Genomic DNA, 17,600 nt, shown 5'->3' with positions numbered 1-17,600 from the left:
CATGACAAGTTGTTCATTTCGGTCATTCATACATAGAAACGATTCCTTCTTGAACAATTTTTCAAGATTGTTATTTTCAATGACCTACAGGGTTTGGTTCTTTGTTTTATTATTTTTTATCATCAAAGTTGAAGCGGAAAAAATATCTACATGGCTTGTTTCTTCTCAAACGAGGCAGCAGTCAACAAATGAATATGTAATGCTGACACTATGTCAAGATTCACTGTGTGAAGAGAAGATAGACTTGGAATGGGAAAGTCTCTTCGACTGGCAGGTTTGTACCTTCATGCCCCAGATGGAATCTTATTTCTGGTTCGAAAAAAATTCCTATGGCACATTTTACAGAATATGTAAAGACTGGATGTGCCTCAACTGTAGTCTCTGTGGTATGTTCCAAATTTCTTCTGATACATGCATACCCATGCCATTTTTCAATGCCTATGGAAGACTAGAGCAAGTTATATGGCCTTCAGATCCTCCTACAGCCATTTCAACATTGATTCCATCAACATCGTCACAACCAGATCCTACAGCGACAGCAACCATAACAACGATTCCTTCTTCTTCTGTTGCTTCTTCTTCTCCTTCTCCAATTGCAACACCCAGCGCAACCATTCCATCAACCGACATTCCATTGAGTAGTCATAGTGGTGGCGACCAAAAGATTGGAAATCATAATGCAACTCATACTTCGAGTAAAGCCACACCAACTCCAAAACTTATTCCAACACCAACCACAACATCATCACCTCAACAAAGTCAACCTGTGTCTGCTAAGATTCATAGCTCTTCAGGAGGGTTGAGTGGTGGTTCGATTGCAGGAATAGTGATAGGCTCTGTTGCAGGGGGATTGACAGCAATGGGTATGACTGCTTTCTTCGTTAGAAGAAGAAGAGCATTAAGAAATGTAAGAGCTTTACAGGAGAATTCTAACCCAAACCTTTCCGTGGAGAGGCAATAAGACTATTTCCATGAAAATTACTTGTTTCTCTGGTATGTCAAGTATATCCTGCAAGGAACAGGATAAAAGTGTTTCATGATTTTCATTCCAATAGATTTACACTACGAATATTTTACTCCGTCGTTACATCACTTGCTTGGAACCATTCACTTGTTGATGCTTCCTCTCCAAGACTGTCGAAACTCGAACGTAGATTAAATGTCAGATGAGGTTGCCTTTGTGCAAAGGCAACACTATCTACACGCTCCCATGCACTTCCCAGACTATGACGGATACCATATGCAACATAAAAAGTGAAACCAATCACTAACCACACGGCAAGCATGGAAAGAGCAGCAGTGTGTAATCTGAAGAACAAAAACAAATTGAAAAATATGCCACAAGCTTGAACAAAAGGAACTCCAGGACTCCTGAATGAGGGTGGATTGGACTCGTCTGTAAAGGGCATTCTCATCAAAAGGAAAAAAGGAAAACTTACAATAGAAAGCGTTATAATGACTCCAACAATCCTATATGGCATAACACGTGATAACCACGAGGCAACGGCACATGAGGATACAAAGAGAATCAGCAGTATTTTGGAATCTCCCTCATGTCCTGATATTTGCAAACGTAGATATAAAACTGCAACATTTGTCGAAAGTAGAGCAAGAATAGTTCCTCCGGAAACCAGGTCTGTCAGCGTTTGCAAAGGAACCAACAATGCCAATATAGCCACTCCAAAACCACATAGTAAAGAAGATGCTCTTGGTGCTGAACCTGGTCCTGATACTTCTCCAAACAACTCGGGGAGCAATCCATCTCTAGCCATAGCAAAAAATATTCTTGGCTGTGCTGCTAAAGCCACCATTGCAGTGTTCTGCATACCCAATGCAGTTGCTATGGCTGCAAGACGACCAAAGACAGCCAAGCCACGTTCCTTGAATGCTGCGATAAACGGAGCTTGTGTATCTAGAGTTGTATATGAAACTATTCCAGTAAGAACAAGAGCGGCAGCAGCATATATGGTGAATACAATAAGTAAACAAGTCAAAATTGCTTTTGGAACAGTTTGTGAAGGATTGTGGGCTTCTTCTGCCACAGCGGCAACTTGATCAAAACCAACAAAAGCAAAAAACACAGTAGAAGCTCCAGCAACAACACCTGAAAACCCATATGGCGCAAAAGGAATCCAATTAGTAGGGTTGATTAAAAACAGTCCCCTTACAAGTATGGCAGAGAGGACCAAAGCATACAAGATGGCTGCCGAGTCGATAATCCACTTTGCTTCTCTCATACCGGAGCAAAGAATAAGAGTCAAAGCTATTACCAAAATGAAGCCAAGTATACTGAGACCTGAGCTGTTGTGGAGAAACTTTGGAAGTTGAGCAGCTTCGCTAACGTGTGCAGCCCAACTTCTAGCCACAGCAGCTGCTGATATTCCGTATTCCAAAGTTAGACACCAACCAACAAGAAAAGCGAAAAGTTCTCCAATGGTAGAATATGCGAAAGCGTATGCACTGCCACAACTGGGTAATCTTGAAGCCATCTCGGCATAAGAAAAAGCAGAAAGGGCACAAACAAAAGCAGCAAGAGCAAAAGAAAGTACGATGCTTGGACCAGCGTCTCTCGCTGCTGCAATACCCGTCAGAAGAAACACACCAGCTCCAACAGTACCACCCACACCTAATAAGACGAGATCAACAAAACCTAGGAAACGACCCGTCTGAGACCGCTGCAGATTGGAAGTAGCAGCAGAGACTTGAAGGTTCTTTTTCCTAGCACCACTCTTTAACACTTCTTTTGCTAAAGTTGTACCCAGTTTTGTGCTAGAAGAAGAAGCATTTTCCATTTGAACAGTAAGATTCCTGTTTCCCAAAAGATCAAAAGATAAAATTTCATTTGCTCAATATGATTTCCAAGGTGGCTTGAGAGAATGTGGCTCATAACCTTTTCAGTATTATGAAATGATAGTTATATCAAAGTTATTAGGGCTGTATTGACTTGACATCTTCCTTCATACCATGAAAGACCTCAATGTTTCCCTATAAGGCCATTTAACATTCCGATCTTGAATGACTGCAAGAACAAACACATATGCATATAAAATCATAAAACAAGCCACCTTGACTCTCATGCATACAAAAATAAGTAGAAATCAGCTTTTACTCAAGAAGTGCAATTTTGATACCCATAATTATAACTGTTCAATCGTTCTATGTAATAGGATCTTACAAGTAACTAAAAAACCCATGAATGAATGGCTAAGGTTCAAATTCATATCTTATTCATTGGATATTGAAAACACAATGTCACTGACTCAAAACCTTTTACAGATGTCTTGAAAAATGACTGACTTGAAGAATAAAAATATTACATGTATTTTATAAAAAAGAAGTTACTATGCCTACTTGAAAAGAATCTCCAATAAAACATATAAACCGAACTAACTTGTTTCGCATCAAAATAACATTGCTTCTCATAGCTCTTATGAGCAATGAAAACAATTCGATATCTCCATGTAAAGTCTTTTCACCAAATTTGAGAACAGTTTGATTATTTAGAAAAAATTATCCTCAACACTTACAATGTTATTGTATGCCGACTGTTATGAATAAACTCACATTCACTCCAACTTGATATTACCACACACTTATAACTCTAAACAAAGAAATTCTCTCTGGTTATAGTCACTAAAACAGATAGAGGTTCCAAAACATACGGCTTCTATTTCTGTTCTTCTGAACAAGCAGAATCACTCAAAGCCGTTCCAGTGGAAATTATATCATACGAGATCATAGAATACCACCTCCTTTTACACAAAACAGCTAAAAAAATCAATTGAAAACTCAAAATAACCATCAACGATAAAAAAACATTGATGGAGTTAGTTTCCTTGAGAAATATCAACTGAACTGCCACACTCCACAAACCAAACAAAAACACTTGTCTGTATTGATAGTCAGACATAGCAGTCCAGCTACAAAAGCCAATAATGATTCTTGTACCTGACAAGAGAACTGAATATATACACAAAATCGTAGCAAGCGAATCAGAACTCAAAGACTCAAAAGAACCCGAGTCCTCAGTCCACAAGTGAATCAGCTTAGTTCCGGCACCAGCAAAGAAGCCACTCACGGCAAAAGAAGTCCCGACTATAAATCCCTCCAACTGCAAACAACTTGCTCTATGACGAGAGTTCTTATACTCACATAACGCGGAGTTCATCTGGTTGTGCGTTTTATACACAACGTATCTCGCCAGTTCCTCAAAGCATGCACTCACAAGAACCCAAAAAGTGTACAAAGTCAAGGAAGGCCAAAATATTATCCAAGCAAGTGCTACCAAACTGCGTGCCACTAGCCACGTAAACGAAGAAAGGAAAAACAAAGTGATGAGAGTAGGTTCTCGCCACATACACACTGCAAAACAAGAACTCTGAGGAATAACGGCAAGCGTAAACCAAAATAAAACAGACATTCCTTTAGTCTTAAAGCTATTCTTTCTCGTTGATTTGAGAAGGTAATGCTTCACCTTGCAAGTTCTTATTTTTTAAATTCCCAAGCCAAAATAGATGTGCTAAACCTTGCTTCTGAAGCATTTCCTTGACACGAAAAATGAGCATTTCAAGTTGCTTTTTGACAGGCGGTAATAAGAGCAACAGAGATTCCGTCTTTGTTTCTTTACAGAATAAACAAATCTGGTGAATAGATCTGGTACATTTTTGGAGTTCCTTGAACAGCTTGATGGCATGAGCTTTGTCGTGGATCAGTTCCTTTGTAAGCAACTGCAGGCCGCCATCGAGAATAATTGCAACAAGTTTCCTTCCCCATTTTAAACAGAAACCCAAATATTTCAAGGAAGCCTTTTCTTTCGCTTCTTGTAACATGTGTTGAAATGTTAAGAAGACGAGCGAAAAGATGCTCAGAGTTTGAATCCAATCATGCTGACTTGGTTGTACAATGTCACAAGCTTGGTACTTTTTAACTTCCATCTCGAGATGCTCCAAAGAAAGTCGAAGTAACATTTCTTTCAACTTTTGTCGATCAATGGAAGCCAAAACTTTGCCAAGTTCTGAAATAAGACGAAAACAAGTTGAATCGTCACCCTCAAACAATGCCTTGGAATGTGATAAAACTTGGAAAAACTCAGTTTTGGAGTTTTTTAACAAGATTTCGGCTATTCTCTCTTTATGCTCCATATTCAATTGGTTTACCCAATTCCTTTCTTCAAGTAATCGAATAATGCTTTCAATTTCAGGACAACTCTCTGAATCGTTTTGTGATGGATGCACTTTCCATATGATATTCAACAATTCAATTAATGCAGCCAAACAGTTGGACTCAGCATACTTCCAAATTTTTAGAAAGAGGGAAAATAACTGATGATAGAAATGTTCTATTCTCAATAATTCATTGTGCAATGCATCATTAGAGTCTTGTAGCATATTTGCCTCAACGAGGTAGTGAAGACAAACATCGTCATCTACCATAAGAAGCTGCAAAGCATTTTTGTTTCTGAGCTCATACGAACAAGTTTCGCAAGCTAAATGAAGTGTTGTCATCAAAAGAGAGTCTTTTTGAGGTTGCATAACGTTGTTATAAGTTAGTAATGTTAACAAAGTCACCAGACAAAAAGTGCCCGAATGGTATCGACAACATGGAGAAAATTTGTCATAGACTACTTGGTCGTCAAAGGATTCAATGTCACGACGATAGTCAATGAGAAAGCAATGAAAACAAGCAATCAAAGTATCCATGTTTTGACGAAGTTCAGCTTTAAACACTGCCTGACAAAATCTGTGCAATGTGTCGAAAGAGAAGTTGGGAAGAATTTGTCTATAGTCGATAAAGTCTATAAAACACATAAGCAAGGACAAAGTTCATGCTAATTTGAGGACTTACTTTGGATTGAGTAACTTTCCGCAAGTCGCTTCCAGACTGCTTTCATACTGACGTGATTATCATCATATAATGCTGACGAAAGAAAAGCTTCCAAGTTCACGAGAATCTGAACAATGTGACGAAACTCTTTAAAATGAAGACTTATTAGTTCCAAGTTGTTGGCCATTTCGGCTATGGATATTCGTGCAAAACCTGCCGCAAAGAGCCCATGTTTCAAAGTGTCTTCAGAAACAGTCTGTTGCATAGGGTCAAAGCACAAAATGGAAACCACATGAGCTAATGCATTTGTCTCAACTCTTTCATAGCTGGAACACCTTGCAATTAAACGATACAACTCGAAACCCATCCACAAATCTATGTCCGTATTCTTCAAAATGAGGGTGGTTATTGAACTGTCGTCCTGCTCCTCGCATGAGGAGGAAAGATCGTCCTGGCTTGCTTCGGCAATTTTTTGTCTCCTTTCAACAGAGAAATGTCGTTCAAAGACTTCGAGTGATGATGACAGTATTTTGTTGACAGTTTCAACGCTAAATAATCTACGAGACACAAAATATGAAAACTCTCGTAGTATCTGAGGTGTTATGGTATTGATAAAGAGTGGAGCTAGTCGAAAATTTGGTTTTGAATTGTTTTGATTTTCTGAAAAAAGTGAAGGAATGAGCTCCAGGTTTGCACAAGCTCCTATAATTCCTAAAATAAAGAATAAATGGCTATTCATAAAAAGAATTTGTTGCTTACCAACTTTACGTATTCGTTCATCAATGTGGCACAAGTCCTTTTGTAGAAGAATTGCTAAACTCGAAAGAGTACAAGTTTCCATATTGCGTAGATTTGTTCTCTGTAGTACTCTTACAGACACTTCAAACAGACAACGTAAATTTGTTTCATCAAAGACTTCAAGATACTCCCAAAGTATCTGCAATGAACGAAGAGATGTCTCGACAAGTTCAGGCCAGTTTCGAGAAATATAGAGTAAAGAAAACAATCCAATATCACTGGCGACACTGGGATGTCTTTCAACTAGTCTAACTAGAGAAGAAATAATACATTCAATCAATTGTGTAGGGCCATTATCGATACATTTTAATGCTCTTAAAATGGTGACGAACATCAAACTGATTTGTTCACCTTGTAAGGCCTCTTTCGCATCACAAGCTGCAAGTTCAAGTAAAGAACATAGATCATGAGAAAACTTTGGATACAATTTGATAATATTGTAAATAGAGGAAAAGAGAGGTTGATTACCTAGTTTCCAATTTTTTTTGAATACATAATGCAATACGAATCTCTTCTCTCCAGCACTATATAATAAAAACAGAAGAAAATAGTCCAGTTCCTCAAGTTTATCACCTTTCGTTCGATAATATTTCAAGATATTTTTCCTCGCTGTAGCGTTTGACTTTGCTCGCTTTGTAAAGTTTTTGATTATTGCATACATTTGACTTGAATCTTCAACAAAATCAATGCATGATCTCTGCAAACAACGCAAGACATGCGTCATCATGTCTGGCTCAGGAACCATGAGAATGAGATCTAACATTGCCTTTATACTAAGACCTGAACCAGTTTCGCATAGTTGTTTGACTATAGTTGAGACTTTTTCATGGCTCAGAGACATACATGAAAAAGCTTCCAGAGCTTGATTCAGCAAGTGAGGAGAATGAGGAATTATCTTGAGTAACAAACTGCTGGCCAATTCCTGTCCTTCCTCATCGAGTATATCAGGAAGACGAAACAACAATTTGTATTGCAGGCTATCAGAAGAAACAGATATAAGTTCAACAAGACTTCTTGCCAAAGTACTACTTTGCAATATGACTGGCTGGAAACACAGTTGTTCTAGAATTTTCTCTTGAATTGTGGCAGCGTGTGAGTTGGGTTGCTGGTAAGACTTCATCTTTGAACTTTGCCATTCGGATAATTTGAGTATGAGAATATTAAACAGGTTCTCCTGAATTGGTGGAAGAGTGGTGAGGACACGGATAAGGGAAGAATCAAACGAGATGAACTGTTGAGGGTTGCAATCCGTTTCCGGGGTCTGCAAGTCAATACGAATAAGAGGATCTAAGGACCTTTCAAAAATGGAAGTCTTATCCCAAGCTCTTGACAACTCAGAGACGAACTCGTCAAGCCTTTCTTGTTCATTTTTCAGGAAGGTCAACAGTTCTTGTCGGAATTCGGAAATATCGTAGACTCCATAAACCAATTTTCCAACTTCACTAGATATCCTGAATATTTTTAGGCCGCTGTTAGAGAAACAAGTGCTTAAAATGTGAGCACTGTAGTCGTCTTCAATAGGCAACTGCTCCAGGAAGTGGTACATTCAGCAGCAACTGCATTTTGGCGCCACTGATTACTTTGCATTTTTGAATCATTCTGACGCGCCATTCAGAAAAAAAATGATGGAAGGATAGTTTTACTCAGGATATCTTTATTCATGTCTCAGAAGGTTTTGAAGAGGACAACTTTTGACTTGAAATAAGATTTTAGTTTACTGTTATAAATCGGAAATTTATGATCTTTATTTTGGTCCCAAATATCATGCACAAATATTTGCTCTTTCATATGTTCTAGATAAATCGCTAATTTGTATTGGACCTGTTTAGAATATTTTCGTCAAAGACAAAGCAGTATAGAATGAATGTTACCAAAAGTACAGATGTTCTTTACAGCTTTGAGAAGACATCGAAACCTGACGACTCATGTTCGTCAGTGAATTCCTCTCCTATAGACAAATCGTTTATTCTTTTAGATGCGAAATGAGGTGGTTTTCAACGAGGCCCTAATTCTACTGCATTCTTCTTCCACTGCCATTTCTAGTGCTGCAGCCATTTAAAATGTTATTTAGAAACATCATCTGCGACTCCTTTGATGCTGGAGACCCCTTTTTATCATCCATTTGTTTCATTAATCTGCTACGAAAAGATGCGGCTCGCTTGTAGAGTGTTCGATATGATGGAGAGATTTTAAGTTCAAGGACTCTCTCAGTTTATCAACTATCTTGCAGAATGAGAAATTTCCTGACTCAAAACCTGCTTGTTGTTTGGTGACGTAGCACAACAAATCACAAAATAATTGGATAGATGGATGTCATTATGATTGAGAAATGTTGCCATCGTTGTTGAGCACCAGAGCTCGAGCATCTGAGGCGTCTTATTTCCGGAAAGGAGAGCAGTTGGGAACGCAGGAGTTGAGGAAAACAATCAGCAAGCAAGAATTGGATAAGTTGCGTGAAGAAAACAAACTTTTAGAGGAAAGAATAAGGAGTGGAGAGTTTGAAGGACTTCCTGAGATACTACAAAATGTCTGGGTACCATCTTTGAAACCCAATGATACTCCACAAACTGTTCAGAGACCCCTAAAAGTTCCTTTGAAGATTACCAACGAGATTCCACTAAAAAAGGAACACACATTACCTACTCACGATTTGACCAGTTCTGCTAGACTTGCAACAGACTCGTATTATGACCTTACTAGAGGGAGATATGAGTATCTCAAGAAGTGGAAAGATTCTGCAGCACTTGGGCAGAATGAAACAGTGCTTTCATTATCCCAAAAGCTCCGTGTTGAAGCTCTAGGAATAGGTTTCCGTGCGCTTTTCATATCAACGATATGTACTGCAGCCCTTGGCTGTACAATATTCCTTTACTTACGTCCAGAAGAGAGAAGAGACGACTTCGTGAGCGTACGCAACGCTTTTCTGAAAATTTGAAGAATTGGTTGAAGACACCTCTGTCGTTCATATCCACAACTGCGTCAGGTATGCTCAAGGGTGTGACGGAGGATAGTTCTATGAAAAGAGTTGTAGATTCTGTTTTAGACGTTGATCATGAGAATTCTAAATATAAAGGCAATAAATAATACTATATATATATATATATATATTGGAATTTACACAAGCCTTCTTTAGGAATCATTCTTAAATTATTAGTGTCTGTTTTGTGTGTGGCAGTCAAGTGATGCTGTTAGATGATGACCAGGTGCCTCTATTGAGAGCAACTTCCACAAAACGTGTGATTAGGAAATCTTTTGTACGAAACCAACAAACTTCCTTCGTTCTTCGTGGTCATTTCAGTAGTTTATGGATAACCTATTTCTCGTGGAATTTGTTATTATTGCCTACTGTACCACTGGGATTGGTACTCGGTTGGATGGGTTATAGTGAAACCTGGACATTTATTGTGAATTTTTTAGCGATAATTCCTTTGTCCACCTTACTAGGTAATTCTACAGAAGTTATTTCTTCCCACACAAACGACGTAATTGGCGGGTTATTGAACGCTACTTTTGGTAACGCAGTTGAAGTGATTTTGGGTGTCAGTGCACTACGATTCGGTCTTATAGACGTCGTCAAGTCGACACTATTAGGATCTGTTTTATCAAACTTATTATTTGTTCTAGGCTGGAGTTTCTTATTGGGAGGTCTCTTTCATACAATGCAACCCATCAATCCAGCCATCGCAGACTCTAACACTAGTGTTCTAGCGGTTGCTTTATTTGGATTTACTATCCCAGCAGTATTCTCAGCAACAGAAACGGAACTCTCTAAAACCAATGTGCAGATACTTTCCTTTCTAACCGCCATTTTCATGTTTCTCCTATATCTCTTGTTTCTAGTATTCGAATTGATTACTCATGCACATCTGTATGATAACCACAAGATGATTCGTTCCTCATCCAAGCGCATTTCGGAGGAAGATTGGAATGATTCTCAAACACAGGAACTAGTAGATGCCACTTCGACAGGTTCTTTATGGCTTGCCGTAGGAATTCAACTTGGCACCGTTATTTTGACGAGTTATTGTTCGGAATATTTGGTACATTCGATACAAGGTTTTTCCAAGAGAACAAAACTTTCAAGCAGCTTTGTTGCCTTTGTTTTACTTCCCATTGTTGGTAATGCTGCTGAACATCTAGCTGCCTGTGCATTTGCTATCAAAGGAAATATTGATTTGAGTATTTCCATTGCTTGTGGGAGCAGTGTTCAAGTGGCTCTCTTTGTTGCACCGTTACTGGTTATCAGTTCTTGGTTTATGCCTGGACCTTTGCTTACTCTAGATTTTCACCTTTTTGAAACAGTGATGCTTGGGATTGCTGTAGCTGTAACGAGTCTTGCGTTGAGGGATAATACTAGCAACTGGTTGGAAGGTGCGGAATTGCTCATTTCGTATGCCGTCATTTCTACCGCTTTTTTTCTGAAATAATTATTTTCTGTTGGATCATTTGTTGATCGAGCGACAAAGCACCGAAAAGGAAAACCGCGCGTGCACAAGAGAAGCCAATAATGACTGTTGGGGAAATAGGGACATTGGGCGGGCTGCCACTTTCCTAGGAAAATCGAAACGGAATTCACTTTTCAGCATTTTTTCCTGTTTGGGTAAACGGGACGCGAGTAGAGCGTTGTTTTTCCGTCTGGCCTCGGACCCCACAAATAAGCATTAAAGCACATTCTTATTGGATATTGCCCCTATGGATAAAGTAGAAGAACTCAAGTCACTTCTTAATACGGTGGAAGAAGACTGTGACAAATTTTTTGAAAAAGGTTTGTAGACTTTTTTAGAATATTGTTTGTCGCTAAGATACAATGTTAGGAAACAAAGCAGCTGGGGTGAGAGCGAGAAAGACACTTCAAGAAATCAAAAAACTTGCCCAAGAACTACGTGTAGACATACAGGCGTCGAAACAAACCGAAAAGTGATACGTTCAACGCAACTGTCGAAGATGAAAGTTTTTACTTTCGTGTGAATGACCTGTTTTTTTAAAATAAACAACTTGTTCCTGCTTGTAAAATGAAGGCTGAAATAGAGTTGTATTGTTGTTTGTTCAAGGAGGAGGAATGAAGACACCAATTTATATTATATATATACATATATATATATATACAAAATAATACCATATCACCAAAAGGGGCTTCCCTAGACCAAGTCGCACAACACGATCCCCCAAGCATCCATCCCATTCTTCTCTCATTCACACACTCTGCAAATATTCTTCAACTGAACGGATTCCCATCCCTCTCCAAAAGGACGAAAATGCCAAAGGACCTGGGAGAGTGTCTTATGTTACCTTGTGGTTAGTCTCAAGATATTTTCCAAGTATCTATCCTTTTAACAGGAGACTCCTTCGAATAGAAATTTTTCATTCTGTAGACTTGTAAAGTAATTTTTATTGTACATTCTGCATCTTTACTACTATTCTTTTTTATCACGGCCTACATAAACCTATTGCAAATTATCATTATTTTGGATTCCCAACTGCAGCAAGACAAGCAAAATGTCCTCTTTTCGGCAACGAGCCATGAAGGAACCTAGTTGGAAACTTGAGGAACTTGTTCACTATTTTGGATACGGTAAGTAAGGTCGGGCTACTTGTGTCTTTCCTTACTCGATAGAATAGAGGACGAACAGAAACCACCTGAGCCCAAGTTATTGAATGTAGCGGAATCGCTTTGTCCCCGACTTTCGTTTAAGGAACAATTGGTCATAGGTGAGGTCCTACTCTCCATTTCATTTATATTTCGAGCTCATCCAATAATAGCCATCTTAATAGAGGAGTTTTTGAAGGAACAGCTCAAGAACTTTGAGAGAAGTCGATAGTTCTTCTAAGCACAATTGGGAACTTTTTTGTTTCGAAAGTGGTTGCTACTCGTCTTTATCACGTTTTGCAACTGCGGAAAGAGATGTTTGTTGAAATAACGGCTGTTCTGTTAAGGTAGCTTAAGTGTCTTTGTTTCCAGCAACTTCCCTAATAATTTTCCTACTCAAGAGACAGACTATTCATTATAGAAAAGGCATGAAAAGTGCTCGACTCATGAAAGAAAAGTTTGCTTCTCATTTTAGGAGATATCAACCAAATAGATAAAGGAAAGTTTTCACGAATGAGAAACAACATATTTTAGTGGACGGAAGATAAGAAACATAAAACTCTTTGACAACTCAATCATTCAAAAAAAAGTTGTGACCGATAAGTGTAATGCAGAGTACTAATTTCGTCCTCAACTCAACATCGTCTATCAACTAACTGCCCATCCAACCCCTTTTGCGAAATATCCATATTTCAAGTCCCACTATAAGTAAAACCATCAACCTATTTCGTCAAGTTCTTACTAACATAGAATATGAACAAAAATTCTTATCCTACCAAAACACAGTATAACCGTGTCCGTAGTGTAACTCAGGAATACGAGGAAAATTCATTCCATAAATGCCTGCCATAAATGTTAATGGAATAAATATTGTGTTGATAATAGTTAAAGTTTTCATAACTAAATATAAGCAGGAAGCAAGATTATCACAAAAACTATGCCATTCACTTACTTTCTTGCATATTATGACTCACACCACTTAAATAGATATCTACTAAACCAAGTGCGCTATCACGATATACTTCAAGAATATCTATAATTTGAATCACGTGGTCCAAACAGTCCTGCAGATATCTAACAAAGAATCAGAACGAAATCCATATCGACCAATGTATCATTTCTTACGGCTTTATATCGCTATGTATTTCAGGAAGTACAAGAAACTTTTTCAACACTTCTCGCAAAGGCCAGGTGCTTCTTCTAAGAATGAATATATCTCGTTTTAACAAATTTATATCCTAACAAGAATTCACAATAAACAATACATAACATTATAGTTCGCTCTTACTCTTATCAAATAAGTTCTGTTTTCCAACATCAGCATGCCTTTTTGCAATCAGCAGGTACATTGATACTAATAGTTCAAATGCTTACTTTCAATTTCTTCAATTTTCTCACCATAATGTTCCAAAACAGGGAAAAAATTATCAGTCAACTTATCGATTATCAAATATAAGACCAACGAAAGATTTCTGCTAAAATGATCACCGTTTGACGCCAGCTTTTCTCTCACATCAGAAATCCAAGCTGTCGTGGTATTCCTTTCACTTCTTTCAAAAGTAAGGACTGTACGCTCCTTTTCCATCAACAAAATATTTAGTTCCTTTAAACTTAACTCGTATTCATCCTCAATAGAAACAACACTTGGACTATGTGTAACTATAAAAAGCATCTCTCCATACCTATTTTCCAGTCAGATATCGTTTGAGTCTGTGTGAACTCACATACTTGTCAATTTTTGGTCTCGTTGAAGAACAACGTATGTCTTCTATTGCCAATGGATGAAGATTAAATACCTTGGATAGTTGCTCAAGTATGTCACTCGAAGTATCTTCCAAATCCACGAGGTCAGATAAAATAGTGTGAATCCAACGCAATCCCTCTTGGTCTGAAGTATGTCTTCGAAACAGTTCGGATACACTAGAAGGATTCGTTACTTTAAAAAACGTTTCTCCAAACTCACAAACAGTTATGCTGAAAATAAGAGTTACAATCAGACCAAACAGTGGACTCTGTCTGTACATAAGCACATACCAGAAGGGATTTTCAAGCAGGTCAGACGTCATCTACAAAAAGAAAGCCCGATGTTCTTGTCAAAAACTTCGAAACAACGCAATTTTGAAAACCAGAAAACAAGCAATGTGGTATTTGCTACAGGGGGTAGTAGTTCCAATCCGCAGGACTGGAATAGCGTTGAAAGTTTTTAAAGTCTCTCTCAACTTGATAAGATTGTGAAAGGTTGAAAAACTGTTTTAATCTTCTTGGCAATAGTTTCTTGAGGGAAATACTGCATAAATACTTTGGTCTCGTCTTCCACCCAAGCTGAGCCTTTCAAGCAAGGATCCAATTGGCTTTATCAATTTATTTTGCTTTGAGAATACAATAGCGATGTGATGACAAAGCCATAATATGAAAAGAATAGAATATTTCATTCTAAAATGATGAGGCATTTCATTCCACAAGCAGCTTCCGTAAATGCAAAGGGGACTTTATATATGTGAACTTTCAAATTGCATGAAGGATATTAGGGAGAAGGCTTAGAAATGACTTTTATAAAAGTTCTATGTTCCAATCAGAGTCTATCGATTTCGTTTACGAATAGATGTAGTGGCAACTATTTTACAAAATACTTTGAAGAAGATTCGAGTTGAGAATGTTTTTTGGAGGGAAAAACTTTTGTCCAACACGAGTCATCCAAATTGGTGAGCATTTTTATTTAAATGGCTGTCTTGTTGACCAAGAAGCTCATTATCCTCCCGCTTTTTCTTTCTTCCTTTAGTTTGTTATTCTTCCCTAGAAAAATAGGAGTTACTCTATTCTTTACTTCGCTTGTGGCTTTTTTGAGCCTTTGGATTTCTTATCTCTTAGCCAAGCAAGTATTGGCTTTTGAAGAAGGCTCAGAGTCAGCTAGGAAAATTGCAGAGGCAATTAGAGAAGGATCAACAGGCTTCTTACGAGTTCAATTCAAGGCAATAACAAGATTTTCCATTATATGTGCCTTTGTGATATTTTTTGCTTATTTTGCAAGGAACTCCCTTCGAGATTCCTCTTTGACCAATTTTCAAGTAGCCTTGGTTACTTTTTTTTGTTTTTTAACTGGGGCTGCTTGCTCCGCTGCTGTAGGATATTTGGGAATGTGTATGAGTGTTCGAGCAAATAGCAGAGTGGCTTTTTGTGCCGGAAAAAGCTATGAACTAGGTCTAAGTGTTTGTTTACGAAGTGGGGCAGTAACAGCCTTATTGGTCGTATCCTTGTGTCTTTTGGGAATAATATTTTTGTATTCTATCTTATATTTGGTTCTTCCAATCTCGTATGTCCGCGTGCCATTCTTGTTGGTTGGCTACGGATTTGGTGCTTCATTTGTCGCATTGTTTGCCCAACTTGGAGGCGGCATATATACAAAAGCTGCTGACGTCGGGGCAGATATTATTGGTAAAGTTGAAAGAGATATTCCAGAAGATGATCCTAGAAATCCTGCAACTATTGCAGATTTGGTTGGCGACAATGTTGGAGACTGTGCCGTAAGTTATAAACATATCTATTTAAACACATCTTTATTCTTGGATAGGGACGTGGTAGTGACTTATTTGAGAGTATTGCTGCTGAAATTATATCTGCCATGATCTTGGGTGGTGTATTGGCACAACGTACAAATGTTCAGTCAGGAATGGGTTTCGTTTTGTTCCCTTTAGGTTTGCATGCATCAGATCTTATAGTGAGTACTATTGGGATATTATCTATTCGACCAAGGAAAAGTTCAAATCATCCAGATGTGGAAGCTCATCCGGGTAAATTAGTTGGGGAGCATGAAAGTCCCTTTTCTACGTTATTCAGAGGTTACAAAATAAGCTTAATATTGGCAGGAATTTGTATCATCATTCTTTCTTATTTGTTTTTATATACTTCTGATGCACCTGACGCTTGGTGGCATTTTGCTCTTTGTGGAATGATTGGTCTTTTGTGTGCAGTAGCATTCATCAAAATTGCACAATATTATACAGATAGCGAGTATGGTCCTGTGAAACTTATCGCTGAAGCTAGTACAAGTGGTCATGGAACCAATGTTATCGTTGGTCTTTCAGTTGGAATGATTTCTGTTGGACTATTTTGTGTCATTATTTGTATTGCTCTCGTACTTACCTATCGTTTGGGTCAAGTAAGAAAGACTCGAGATATTCATCCCCTATTGACATAAATTTTTTTAGGATTCAGGTTTATACGATCGAGTTTCGAATGGTCCTACTGGAGGTCTATTTGGAACTGCCATTGCTACTATGGGAATGTTGAGCACTGCAGTCTACATTCTTGCCATGGATATGTTTGGACCTATTGCAGATAATGCAGGAGGTATTGTTGAAATGACTGGTATGAAAGGAACTTGTCGTGAAGTTACGGATAAATTAGATTCTGTTGGAAATACTACAAAGGCAGTAACAAAGGTAGATTCCTTGTTGTATGATTTATCATGAAACGATGATTATTTTATATGAATAGGGATATGCTATTGGCTCAGCGGCATTGGCCTCCTTTTTACTTTTCTCGGCATTTTTAGATGAAATACGAGACTATACTGGCCGAATATTTGAGGCGGTTGACTTGTCTATTCCTGAAGTCTTTGTTTCAGGTTTCTTTGGCTCAATAGTAGTTTATGTATTCTCGGGTTATACGATGAAGTCAGTTGGCATTGCAGCACAGGCTGTTGTAACTGAAGTGAGAAGACAAGTCAATAGTTCTTCCAAAATTCTTTCAGGAGAAGAGATACCCGATTATCAAGCTTGTGTTGCAATAGTCACACAGGAAGCTTTAAAACAAATGGTTGCACCTGGAGCCATTGCCATTTTCTCTCCAATAGTGGTTGGCTATGTGTTTCGGTTCTTATATCCTTACGATGTTGACCCGTTGCTTCCACCAAAATGTGTTGCTTCATTTCTTATGTTTGCAACTTCATCTGGAGTTCTCATGTCATTGTTTCTAAGTATTGGTGGAGGTGCTTTTGATAATGCTAAAAAATATATAGAAACGGGTGTTTTGGGTGGAAAAGGCTCCGAAACGCACAAAGCAGCTGTTACTGGTGATACTGTTGGAGACCCTATGAAAGATACTGTAGGACCTTCATTGCACATATTTATCAAGTTGATTGCAACTGTATCTTTAGTATTGGGACCAACATTTGTTCGTAATTGAGAATCATTGAGTTTAGTTAGGCAGTTTATGAATAGAATTGCTCCATTCATGGACGAAAAACGGCAGATGCTTGGGTAGACAACATGTGCCATCTTTTTTTTATGATTTCTGATTTTGGTTGGACAAAATAAGTATCTATCTGTTGTTTGTTTTCTGCTTTTTAAAATTTCTGCTCGGCTCTTGCAACTATTCTATGTTTCTATATAGA

At 38.2% G+C, this 17,600-nt stretch overlaps 8 protein-coding genes across 9 annotated transcripts; 5 read left to right on the top strand and 3 right to left on the bottom strand.

Moving 5' to 3' along the window:
* Positions 1 to 37: 37 nt before the first annotated feature.
* On the top strand, positions 38 to 1,043 carry Gasu_28260 (uncharacterized protein). The gene has a single exon (XM_005706289.1). It carries the CDS (start codon positions 80 to 82, stop codon positions 959 to 961), a length of 882 nt encoding a protein of 293 aa, XP_005706346.1. The 5' UTR covers positions 38 to 79; the 3' UTR covers positions 962 to 1,043.
* A 3-nt stretch (positions 1,044 to 1,046) lies between these two features.
* Positions 1,047 to 2,807, bottom strand: Gasu_28250 (amino acid permease, APC family). Its single transcript, XM_005706288.1, has one exon. It carries the CDS (start codon positions 2,790 to 2,792, stop codon positions 1,074 to 1,076), a length of 1,719 nt encoding a protein of 572 aa, XP_005706345.1. The 5' UTR covers positions 2,793 to 2,807; the 3' UTR covers positions 1,047 to 1,073.
* A 282-nt stretch (positions 2,808 to 3,089) lies between these two features.
* Positions 3,090 to 8,177, bottom strand: Gasu_28240 (fanconi anemia group D2 protein). The gene is made up of 4 exons (XM_005706287.1): positions 6,583 to 8,177; positions 5,845 to 6,534; positions 4,475 to 5,794; positions 3,090 to 4,422 (listed from the first exon to the last, which is right to left on the bottom strand). Exons 1-4 carry the CDS (start codon positions 8,165 to 8,167, stop codon positions 3,668 to 3,670), a joined length of 4,350 nt encoding a protein of 1,449 aa, XP_005706344.1. The 5' UTR covers positions 8,168 to 8,177; the 3' UTR covers positions 3,090 to 3,667.
* A 740-nt stretch (positions 8,178 to 8,917) lies between these two features.
* Gasu_28230 (uncharacterized protein) lies at positions 8,918 to 9,717 on the top strand. The gene has a single exon (XM_005706286.1). The coding sequence runs from the start codon at positions 8,951 to 8,953 to the stop codon at positions 9,554 to 9,556; it is 606 nt and encodes a 201-aa protein (XP_005706343.1). The 5' UTR covers positions 8,918 to 8,950; the 3' UTR covers positions 9,557 to 9,717.
* A 30-nt stretch (positions 9,718 to 9,747) lies between these two features.
* Positions 9,748 to 11,142, top strand: Gasu_28220 (Ca2+:H+ antiporter, CaCA family). The gene has a single exon (XM_005706285.1). It carries the CDS (start codon positions 9,804 to 9,806, stop codon positions 11,046 to 11,048), a length of 1,245 nt encoding a protein of 414 aa, XP_005706342.1. The 5' UTR covers positions 9,748 to 9,803; the 3' UTR covers positions 11,049 to 11,142.
* Positions 11,143 to 12,067: 925 nt separating this feature from the next.
* On the top strand, positions 12,068 to 12,462 carry Gasu_28210 (uncharacterized protein). The gene is made up of 3 exons (XM_005706284.1): positions 12,068 to 12,193; positions 12,241 to 12,330; positions 12,382 to 12,462. The coding sequence occupies exons 1-3, from the start codon at positions 12,118 to 12,120 to the stop codon at positions 12,438 to 12,440; spliced, it is 225 nt and encodes a 74-aa protein (XP_005706341.1). The 5' UTR covers positions 12,068 to 12,117; the 3' UTR covers positions 12,441 to 12,462.
* Positions 12,463 to 12,604: 142 nt separating this feature from the next.
* Positions 12,605 to 14,607, bottom strand: Gasu_28200 (metal ion (Mn2+/Co2+) transporter, MIT family). 2 transcript variants are annotated; one of them, XM_005706282.1, is made up of 9 exons: positions 14,335 to 14,607; positions 14,243 to 14,274; positions 13,937 to 14,182; positions 13,583 to 13,890; positions 13,497 to 13,534; positions 13,334 to 13,446; positions 13,161 to 13,282; positions 12,985 to 13,108; positions 12,605 to 12,930 (listed from the first exon to the last, which is right to left on the bottom strand). In XM_005706282.1, the coding sequence occupies exons 2-9, from the start codon at positions 14,272 to 14,274 to the stop codon at positions 12,861 to 12,863; spliced, it is 1,053 nt and encodes a 350-aa protein (XP_005706339.1). In that variant the 5' UTR covers positions 14,335 to 14,607; the 3' UTR covers positions 12,605 to 12,860. The 2 variants fall into 2 exon arrangements, with proteins under 2 accessions (XP_005706339.1, XP_005706340.1); XM_005706283.1 differs by having other exon boundaries at positions 12,717 to 12,930.
* Positions 14,608 to 14,897: 290 nt separating this feature from the next.
* On the top strand, positions 14,898 to 17,562 carry Gasu_28190 (H+-translocating PPase (vacuolar)). The gene is made up of 4 exons (XM_005706281.1): positions 14,898 to 15,729; positions 15,777 to 16,364; positions 16,414 to 16,647; positions 16,703 to 17,562. Exons 1-4 carry the CDS (start codon positions 14,929 to 14,931, stop codon positions 17,390 to 17,392), a joined length of 2,313 nt encoding a protein of 770 aa, XP_005706338.1. The 5' UTR covers positions 14,898 to 14,928; the 3' UTR covers positions 17,393 to 17,562.
* Positions 17,563 to 17,600: the final 38 nt, after the last annotated feature.

This window comes from Galdieria sulphuraria (assembly GCF_000341285.1).
Source record: "Galdieria sulphuraria unplaced genomic scaffold scaf_21, whole genome shotgun sequence".
Taxonomy (NCBI): Eukaryota; Rhodophyta; class Bangiophyceae; order Galdieriales; family Galdieriaceae; genus Galdieria; species Galdieria sulphuraria.
This window is presented reverse-complemented; position numbering and strand designations above follow the sequence as displayed.

Bases quoted from the DNA above. Each gene is read 5' to 3' on its own strand.
- Gasu_28190 (XM_005706281.1), top strand. From the start codon at position 14,929: ATGGCTGTCTTGTTGACCAAGAAGCTCATTATCCTCCCGCTTTTTCTT. The intron at 15,730-15,776 runs GTAAGTTATAAA...ATTCTTGGATAG, and splicing joins ACAATGTTGGAGACTGTGCC to GGACGTGGTAGTGACTTATT. The intron at 16,648-16,702 runs GTAGATTCCTTG...TTATATGAATAG, and splicing joins CTACAAAGGCAGTAACAAAG to GGATATGCTATTGGCTCAGC.
- Gasu_28240 (XM_005706287.1), bottom strand. From the start codon at position 8,167: ATGTACCACTTCCTGGAGCAGTTGCCTATTGAAGACGACTACAGTGCT. The intron at 5,795-5,844 runs GTAAGTCCTCAA...TGTGTTTTATAG, and splicing joins GGAAAGTTACTCAATCCAAA to ACTTTATCGACTATAGACAA. The intron at 4,423-4,474 runs GTGAAGCATTAC...TTAAGACTAAAG, and splicing joins AAAAAATAAGAACTTGCAAG to GAATGTCTGTTTTATTTTGG.
- Gasu_28230 (XM_005706286.1), top strand. From the start codon at position 8,951: ATGTTGCCATCGTTGTTGAGCACCAGAGCTCGAGCATCTGAGGCGTCT.
- Gasu_28200 (XM_005706282.1), bottom strand. From the start codon at position 14,274: ATGACGTCTGACCTGCTTGAAAATCCCTTCTG. The intron at 13,535-13,582 runs GTAAGCATTTGA...GATTGCAAAAAG, and splicing joins GAAAATTGAAGAAATTGAAA to GCATGCTGATGTTGGAAAAC. The intron at 12,931-12,984 runs GTAGGATAAGAA...TTGACGAAATAG, and splicing joins CACGGTTATACTGTGTTTTG to GTTGATGGTTTTACTTATAG.
- Gasu_28250 (XM_005706288.1), bottom strand. From the start codon at position 2,792: ATGGAAAATGCTTCTTCTTCTAGCACAAAACTGGGTACAACTTTAGCA.
- Gasu_28210 (XM_005706284.1), top strand. From the start codon at position 12,118: ATGTCCTCTTTTCGGCAACGAGCCATGAAGGAACCTAGTTGGAAACTT. The intron at 12,194-12,240 runs GTAAGTAAGGTC...TCGATAGAATAG, and splicing joins TGTTCACTATTTTGGATACG to AGGACGAACAGAAACCACCT. The intron at 12,331-12,381 runs GTGAGGTCCTAC...ATCCAATAATAG, and splicing joins TAAGGAACAATTGGTCATAG to CCATCTTAATAGAGGAGTTT.
- Gasu_28260 (XM_005706289.1), top strand. From the start codon at position 80: ATGACCTACAGGGTTTGGTTCTTTGTTTTATTATTTTTTATCATCAAA.
- Gasu_28220 (XM_005706285.1), top strand. From the start codon at position 9,804: ATGCTGTTAGATGATGACCAGGTGCCTCTATTGAGAGCAACTTCCACA.